We start from the raw sequence: 9,410 nt of genomic DNA, 5'->3' as shown, positions 1-9,410 counted from the left end.
TTCGCAAAAAAAGTTCTCCGATCGGGCTCGAAATTTTTCTAGGGGTTTCTTGGCCGAAATAATTAGACCCGTGTTTTTTTGTTTGGCCGTTAGGGTGACCTACGCCGTTTTAGGGTGGTCCAAAAAATGACAATTTTCGTCGATTTTCGCAAAAACCACTTTATTCAAAAAATCATATCTCCGCGCCATTTCATCCGATTTTAGCTGTCCTAGACGCAAAAGAAAGGTTATTTGTTTGGCTATTTGGGAAAAATAGGCAGAAGTTTCAAAAATCTAGCTAAATAACTGAAAATGTCGTATGAATTCTTAAAATGCTGATTTGAAGTTCTCGGGACCAAAAAGCCTATGTCTGAAAATGTTTTTATAGGATTCCTCGGAAAATTTCACATAATTTATCAAAAAATGGTGAAGTTATGTCTTCATGTGTAGGTCATCGCAGAAATTTTCAAGTTATCGCAGTTTTAGTGAAAAAAGTCGATTTTACCCGTTTTCGTCATATTTCCATTTTTGCGCGTGGCGCGTCGAAAAACCCAGTTTTTATTTTAAAAAAATCGTATCTCAGAGTAGTGAAAACATAACTTCACCATTTTTTGATATATTATGTGAAATTTTCCGAGGAATCCGATCCGACATTTTCAGACATAGGCTCTATGGTCCTGAGACCTTCAAAACAGCATTTTAATTTTTCATACGACCTTTTCAAATATTAAGCTAGATTTTTTAAACTTCTTACTATTTTTCCCAAATAGCCAAACTAATCACCTTTCTTTTGCGTCTAGGACAGCTAAAATCGAATGAAATTGTGCGGAGATATGATTTTTTTTAAAAAAAAAAAGGTTTTTGCGAAAATCGATGAAAATGGTCATTTTTTGGACCACCCTAACACGGCGTAGGTCACCCTATCGGCCAAACAAAAAAATACGGGTCTAATTATTTCGGCCGAGAAACCCCAGAAACATTTCGAGCCCGATCGCAGAACATTTTTTTCCGAATCATGCTGATTTGTGGGGAATTGCTGTATAAACTTCTAAAATATTCACATTCTTACAAAAAAAAAATCCGAGATTTTTCTGTGAGTTTTTCCATCTTCTATTAAGTGGTCATTTTTTTCAATAATTTATTTATAAATAAACAGAATAACTTCTAATCATATTTTGATAAGTTTCTCATTCCTTAAAAAATAATAGTTATCCCATTCTTTCAAACAAGAGCAATTCCTAAAAAAGCGACTTCTCCATTTATTTTCCAAAAACAACCTACTGTGTTAGTTGTAATATTATTGTGAGTTTTTCAATTCTTTCAAACGTCAGCAGATATTTGAAATAAAATCGACTTCTAAAATATTTTGGAAGCTTATTATTCTTAAAAAAAATCTAAACTTGATTGTCAAAATATTTTTGTGAGTTTTTTTCATTCTTTCAAACTAGAGCTGCTCCTAAAAAAATCGCCTGCTGAACTTTTTATTCAGTTTTTGTGAAATAAAAATGATTGGAATATTTTAGAGCCTTTACCAATCTTCAAACAAAAACAGTTCCGAAATTTGAAAAAGTTTCTTTCTTAATTGCAAGTTTGCTATCCTTTTCCAATCTACACAGAAAAAAAAATCATGGTAATATTACAACTGGGAAGGGGTACATCTTTTATGTCAAAAAAAAGGTGTAATTTTACCTCTGGAAATGTGTAATTTTACCTATTTTCTGATGTAATGTCAATTTTTCAGTCTAAATTGAGGTAAATTTACAACATAAAAGAGGTAATATTCAACCTTCCAAAATTACAGCTTCCAAATTTACATTATTTTTTACTGTGTATCCATCATGGTCACATTGGATCTTTGAAATAATTGACTTCAAAAATATAGCTGTATTTATCACATCAACCGTTTTTTGTAAATTTTTTTAATATTCGACTTTGTGTCCATTCGAACTTTTGTCCACTTTCGGCCTTTTGTCCATTTGACCATTTGTCTATTCGACCTTTTGGTATTCGACCTTTTGTCCATTCGACCTTATGCCTTCCGACCTTTTGACATACATTCTCCAACAACCGTTAGAACGTGCTAAACATTCCAGCTATCTATTTTATCTACAATAAGTTGTTATCAACATACCTGCATCACATGAATGTAAGGGAGCGTTATTTTATTACGTAATGCAAAAATTTAGACATTTGTAGCCCGTCGTAACAAAATGTCTATACATATTTAAAAAAAAAAATCGTATGAAGCGTTACACTGCCTTCGACCCACCCCCTCCAACCCAACAACGTAACGTATTTAAAGAACGCTCCCTTATCATTTTTAAGTTCATGATTCAAAAAGAGATTAACATTAATAAACTTACCTTCAAACTCTAGAACAAAACTTAACATAAAACAAACACAAATCAATTTATTTTCAGCATTTATTTATTCCTCAATTTTCTTTGGGGTTCCGATCTTTTTTTATTTATACAGAAAGTAGAAATTATCATTTTCCTACTACAACACCGGGGCTTTTTTTCTTCTTCTTTTCTTCATTGCACATTTTCCTCCTCGCCTACACGAGTGGTAACACTTTGACCAGATCGAACTCTTCACAGGTATTTATCTACTACTCTAATTTTCACCCTCCTTGCTTCGTTTTTTTTTTGTTATTTTTGTTTTGGTATAACTTTACATTTATCATAACACTACGCGCATTTTCGAGAAAGAAGAATTCCACATCGAGATTTTTTTGTTGGGGGAGTTTGTTTGCTTTACGAGTACGTTCTTCGATCTACATTTTGGCTACACGATTTGACTGGGTTTTTGTTTTTGTCTTCTTTGGTTGGACTTACGCACTAGCAATAAAAGTTAATAACAGCTACTACCTTCCGCTATCGTCATCATCAATTGGTAACTACAGTACGCTTATAAGTAAGAGTTGTTTAGTGTTAATTTGGCTGGAACAATTTTCTCTGTTTCTTTCACATTGACTTGTGTGTTTTTTTACAAAGGTATACATTTTTTCAGTGTAAAAGTTCAACTTCTAAGCAGAGTTTGACATCTAGTTTAGTAAGTTTTTAGTTTTGCTTATCTTTTTTTACGTGAACATCAACCGTGGGTTCGAATGCGATCTTTGTCAGTGGTTTGAATCGAGAAGTAACGAAAAAAATTGGCTCTATTTACAGAAACTTTGATTGGGTAAAAAATCAACGATCAGCTGTCAAACGCAGCGTACCGCTGCCAACAAATCGAAACGTGCCGCTAAACCAAAAATCAACAACCTGCTGCAAAACAACTGTCAAAAAGAAAGAAAATGTCGCGTCCCCACCTGCCAGAGAGTGTGTGTGTCGCACCTTAGCCCTACGGTTGAAGCTTTCCTCAGTACGGTCGCCACACGGAGTTCCCGTTCTCGGTCTGGACCTGGCCGCCCTGGGGCGGAACGCCACCCCGGCCGGCCGCGAGCGCCCTCGCGCCGGGTTCGTCCAGCGCTCCGCGTGCCATGGCGCCGCAGTTTCCGATCAGGGACAGGTCCGTGTGCGGGTTATTGCTCATCATTTGGCCGCCGCCGGCGCCCGTTCCGCGGCCACCGTTGGCGACGACCGTGGACGAGGTGAGGTGGTCCATGACACTTTGGAGTTCGCCGGCGTGCATGGAGGCGTTCTGGCCGGTAGCGGTGTGGCTGTTCTGGAGGTGGTGGTTGTGGAAACCGTGCGTCTGGTTGGCCGCCGTGTAGAGTTGGGAATAGAGGAGAGAGGCCGGGAGGACCGGGTAGAGCGATCCGTTGCAGCTGCCGCCGCCGGAGCCGTAGTTGGACTGGCTCTGGTTGACGACCAAGCTGGAGAAGTTCTGGTTGGCGCCGGCGCCCAGGTTGGGCGTGTTGGACGAGAGGAGGTCTTCCTGGACGGGGGATTCCGCTTGGGAGGAGTCGCTCAAACTCCGGGGACCGCTTTGGCTGGTGTGGAGGGCGTACTCGTTGGTGCTGGAGTTGCTCTGGTAGCGTGGAACTAGCAACCCGTTGCTTCCGTTGGTCGTGGTGATGGTGTTGGCCTGCGAGGTCACTCCGCCGTTGGTTCCGGCACTTCCCGGAGTTCCGCTACCCCCGTTCCCGGTTCCAGTCATCAAACTGGGATGCGTCATCTGTGCCGTCTGCTGCGTTCCCACCAGACTGCTCAGGTGCTGGTCCAGGTCGGCGGCCGTCGAGTCCGGAAGCACTGAGTTGCGAAAAAGGCTCTCAATCAACCCGGAAGTCCCCAAAAAAAGCTTCAATCTACTTACTCGGCACGCAATCCCGGCCCGTTCCTCCGGTGGTAAAGTCCTGACCGGCGTTCTGCTCGCCGCTGGAGCAGGTGAAGCCGAGCGCCGGATTGTTGAACTGAGCCGCGGTCGGGGTCGTGCAGGACGTCAGATACGGCGAGTACGGTCCCGTCGAGCTGTAGCTCCAGTGCGAGTTGGCCGTGCCCAGACCGAACTGGGACATGTCTGGAAGGAAGAGAGGGGTTGCACTTCAATTACGGACTTCAAGTTGAAGGTAGGTCACGTCGTATCTCAAGAAACTGCGCATTTCAGGTAAGTACAAGTGAGTGAGTGTTGATTAGAATTCTGGTAAGTACAACTAGTCTTAAGTTACTAACATCTGTCAAACTGTCAATTGTCATCTGTCAACATCCTACTAACAACTCGTAGGTTGCATAAATTCAGGCTTTTTTCACAACTCCATCAAGTTAACCCCTCTCAAATAGACTCCTCCGTAATCCAGTTGATTATTCCAAACCTCCAATCACTGCTCGCTTCGTGCATCATCACCACCTTCATGATTCACAGCTTCACCAGTCTATCCCAGAATGCACCTTTTTTGCAACCTCCACACAAAAAAAAATCCATAAACCCACTTGATTACATCCATCCATCCCGGTGTGGTGCAGTAGATGAATCCCGTGGACAAACAACATCCCTCGGCATTGCTCTGGTCCGACCAACGCTGGATCGACAATTGATCCAAACGACATTGCGGATTAAAAGCCGGCCACCAAACTCGCACCACACTCGAGGTTGACCATTTAGCCGCGGCGGCGGCGTGTATTACTCCATGGTGGTTTGGGGGGGGGGGACCGACCACCACCACTTGTGTTGTACCGCCCGGAAGCCGCGCCAAGAAGAATGTCAATAGCGGCTAGTCACGATAAATCAAATTCTGCGGAGGTTGGAGCGCTTTTTTTAGTGCCACGTTGTCCTGGTATCACTTTTGGGGTGACTTTCAGGTTTGGTCTCGAAAAGGGCTGAAAAGTTGATGTTTTTTTGTAGGTTCAAGTTCTGGTCTCGTTTTGCTGGTTTTATTGACGTAGGTGATACGAATAATTCAAGCTGAGCGGTTCTTTTTTAAAAACGTGTGTACAGTGTTTTTTCCCCTTGTTCAAGGATCAACGGTAAACTCAATTCTGCGTGGAATTTTCGGAGAATGGGGTTCGACGTCCGTTTGAAAGGCATTTCTGATCGAGCAAAGCTTGCTGGTCTGGTCAGTATAGCTTGTTGGAATGTTGTGAAGTTTTTGTTATTATTTTGAAGAGTGGTGCGGCGATAATTCAAGTAATGTTTTAGTCAGCTCTTATTATGAATTAAGATTATTTAATCAGATCAGATATTATATGAAGCAAGTTTACAAAATGGTTTATATTTAACTAACAGATAAAAAAAACTAACAAAATTAAGCTTTTTTTTTGCTGCACACATTGTAAATTGTGGATAGTTCAATGTTTACAGAATATAAAAAATATAATTTGTAACAAAATGTTGTACTCTTAAAATACTCGCTATGAAATTCATAAAAAAAAACTAAATTCTTATACAGTCGACTCTCTGGCTGTCGATCTTCTCGATATCATTAATTCTCCATCGATCGATAAATTCTTCAGTCCCTTCAATCTGCATACTTCCCTTGCTTGAAGGATCTCTTCCTCGACGGTCCCTTGGATTCTGTTTGCTTTAAAAATCTCATCCGGTTGTCAATAATTTCACTTTCTCATGGCTTGCATAGACATTTTTCTTGGCGAAACGTAGCTTTGAAGGGTGTTTGACATTAGTTTGTTTTTCTTTGATGGACCATGATTCTCTCCCATAGCGTGGTATCAAGAAAAAATATTTTCAATCGAGTCTTCATTTTGCATCGTTCTGTAAACTGATGATTCTCTTCCTCGACGGTCCCTTGGATATTGACAACCAGAGAGTCGACTGTATTACATATTACATCTCATGTAATTTGTTTTTTTTACACTTAAATAAAAAGTTTGCTAAAATCTTTGTAACTTGAGTATTTATTTGAAAAATTAATGTTTTGGTTTACCGATTTTAAAAGTCATAAATCATTTAGGTTTTTTTTTTAAATAACAACAAAAAAACAACAAACATCAACAAATTCATAAGAAATTCTCTGCGATTTCAGCCAGCCGATTTTTTTGCATTGTGGGTGCTTTTCGGTGTTTTCCGTATGGCCAAAGAAGACATCTGGCATCATCAGGTTGTCGCTATTATTTACAAAAATGGTATGTAAACATTCAAAAATATGTATGTTTTGAAGAATTTTTTTTATCGATTTAGTGTTTTCGGCAAAATTGTAGGTAGGAATGAAGACTACACCGAAGAAAATAAATACGCGAAATAATTAAAAAAAAAAACAAATCTAAAAAATTTAACGAAATGTCAACACAAAATTATATAATTTTCGTTGTGTTTGGGGACATATAATGCCAGCTTTTAATATAGTTTTGGAAAGGACAAAATATCTTTATTCGGAAAAAAATGATTTTGCATTTTTAAAAATCTAAAAAAGTCTAAACAAAATTTAATTTGCAATAAAAAATTACCATGATGAAATTTTGATAGCGTTCCGTTTTCAAGTTACAGCTATTTTTAGGTTTTTTATTCACCTAACAACAGATGAATAAAATTTTGTTAAATTATCTGCACTTTTCAATAAAAAGCTTTTTGAAAGGGAACACATATTTTTGACATTTAAAAATGTTGGACTAGATCATAAAAATTTTCAACCGGAATAAATAATAAAAAAAAAGATTTTGAAAATAGGCTCATTTTGCAGAGAAATTCTTTCATGTTAATGTTCTCTGTCATGTCATGTTCTCTCAAATACAAAAAGATGATAATTTAATAGAGGTGGGCAAAACCGCTCTTTTTAGGAGCCGCTCATTTTCGCTCGTTCTTAAAAATGAGCCGCTCTTTTGAACGGCTCTTCCGCTCTTTTTAAAAAAAATTGCTGAAAAGACTATTTAAAAAATGGTGCGATTTTTGATGTTTTTCTTAGACTTTATTAGACATTATTAAAAAAAAGCTAAAAACGAGAAGATTCGCTTTAAAATCATAGATCTAAACGATCGAATAAGTGGATGGGGAAAGTACCCAAACTTAAATCTAGAGTTTTTATAGAGAATGCTATCAATTTTACAAAACTGCGTTTATTTCTGCTAAAATTAATAAAATTTTATCATGAAAAAATGTACTGTGAACTCTTTTCTACATTTTTATTTAATAAAAAGGATGGGTAATTCTCTACCAACTCACACGAAATCGGGAAAAGTTGCCCCGACCCCCCTTCGATTTGCGTGAAACTTGGTCTTAAGGGGTAACTTTTGTCCCTGATTACGAATCCGAGGTTGATGAGATATAAATTTGGTGTCAAAGGGACTTTTATATAAAATTAGACGCCCGATTTGATGGCCTACTCGGAATTTTCATCGAAGTTTTCATCGAAAAAAACACTAAAAAAGTTTTAAAAACTCTCCCATTTTCCGTTACTTGACTGTAAATTTTTTTTGGAACATGTCATTTTATGGGAAATTTAATGTACTTTTTGAATCTACATTGATCCAGAAGGGTCATTTTTTCATTTAGAACAATTTTTTTTTAATTTCGTGTTTTTTCTAACTTTGCAGGGTTATTTTTAGAGTGTAACAATGTTCTACAAAGTTATAACGCAGACAATTACAAAAAAATTGATATATAGACATAAGGGGTTTGCTTATAAACATCACGAGTTATCGCGATTTTACGAAAAAATGTTTAGAAAAAGTTACTTTTTGCGTTTCTCTTTGTTTCATCGTCCGTGTCTGTCGCGGGTGACCATAAACGGCCATGATCGATGACGACCAACTTTTTCAAAACTTTTTTTTCGTAAAATCGCGATAACTCGTGATGTTTATAAGCAAACTCCTTATGTCTATATATAAAAATTTTTGTAATTGTTTGCGTTATAACTTTGTAGAACATTGTTACACTCTAAAAAATAACCCTGCAAAGTTAGAAAAAAACACGAAATTTTATAATGAAAATTTTTGTTCTAAATGAAAAAATGACCCTTCTGGGACAATATAGATTCGAAAAGTACATTAAATTTCTCATAAAATGACATGTTCCAAAATTTTTTACAGTCGAGTAACGGAAAATTGGAGAATTTTCAAAACTTTTTTAGTGTTTTTTTTCGATGAAAACTACGTTTTTTTCGGAATTCTGAGTACGCCATCAAATTGGGCGTCTAATTTTACATAAAAGTCCCTTTGACACCAAATTTCTATTTCATCACCGTTTCAGGCTGCAAATTATTGAAAAACACCTCTTTTTTCGCATGTTCAAAAATGGAAGGGGTCGTACCGCCCCTCCGTCACGAGATATCAAAAAATGGACCTCGGATTCGTGATCAGGGACAAAAGTTACCCCTTAGGACAAAGTTTCACGCAAATCGAAGAGGGGTCGGGGCAACTGCTGTGTGAGTTGGCGGAGAATTACCCGGATATAAATGCCAAAGTAAAATCGGGCAAGAAGAGTTAGGATATGGTTATTTTGTAGCTTTTGGGCAAATTTTTTTCCAAGTGAAGCATTTTGAATTACTCAAATTTGTACTCCAGTAATTCTATAATGTATCTTCCGATCAGTTATGCAACGAAAAGTTTTTTTTTTTATTTTGTTAGAAATTCATTCACTATTGTAGTAATTTAAATTCATCAAAAAGTCCACCGTGTACATAGTTCTGACAAATTTGACATAATTTATAAGCATTGAAAAATTAAAATTACGTTTTCAATCCTCAATGGAGGGATTAAAATTAAATTAATTATATTTATAAATTTTTAAATAGACAAAAGTTTAAAAATGATTCCATCTTGGAACGGATCTTCCAAAAGACCAGAGCTTCAAAAAGAACCGCGGCTCTTTTTTTGTTATCCATGGTTCGTTCGCTCTTTTTTGTGAATCGGCTCTTTGAGCGGCTCGCTCTTTTTTGCCCACCTCTATAATTTAAGTTTATGCGAAAAATACAATTTAACACAAAAAAATCTAATTTTACGAAAATCATTTCAAAATTTTATTTAGTTTCACACTTACATTGTTGATTATAAAAAAATGCGTATTCATTGAAATAAAGTTTTTTCTTTCAAAAATATTTT

At 37.3% G+C, this 9,410-nt stretch overlaps 1 protein-coding gene across 2 annotated transcripts in view; it reads right to left on the bottom strand.

The window, feature by feature from the left end:
* Positions 1–2,784: 2,784 nt before the first annotated feature.
* Positions 2,785–9,410, bottom strand: part of LOC120413307 (probable serine/threonine-protein kinase DDB_G0277071) — a 113,050-nt gene continuing 106,424 nt past the window's right edge. For both annotated transcript variants that reach the window (XM_052711644.1, XM_039574069.2), the window contains 2 exons: positions 4,240–4,443; positions 2,785–4,175 (listed from right to left, as the gene is read on the bottom strand). In XM_052711644.1, the coding sequence (XP_052567604.1) occupies positions 3,343–4,175; positions 4,240–4,443 (1,037 nt within the window). In that variant the 3' untranslated portion in view covers positions 2,785–3,342. The remainder of the gene's footprint in view (positions 4,176–4,239; positions 4,444–9,410) is intronic.

Source organism: Culex pipiens, chromosome 1 (assembly GCF_016801865.2).
Source record: "Culex pipiens pallens isolate TS chromosome 1, TS_CPP_V2, whole genome shotgun sequence".
In the NCBI taxonomy this organism is placed as follows: domain Eukaryota; kingdom Metazoa; phylum Arthropoda; class Insecta; order Diptera; family Culicidae; genus Culex; species Culex pipiens.
This window is presented reverse-complemented; position numbering and strand designations above follow the sequence as displayed.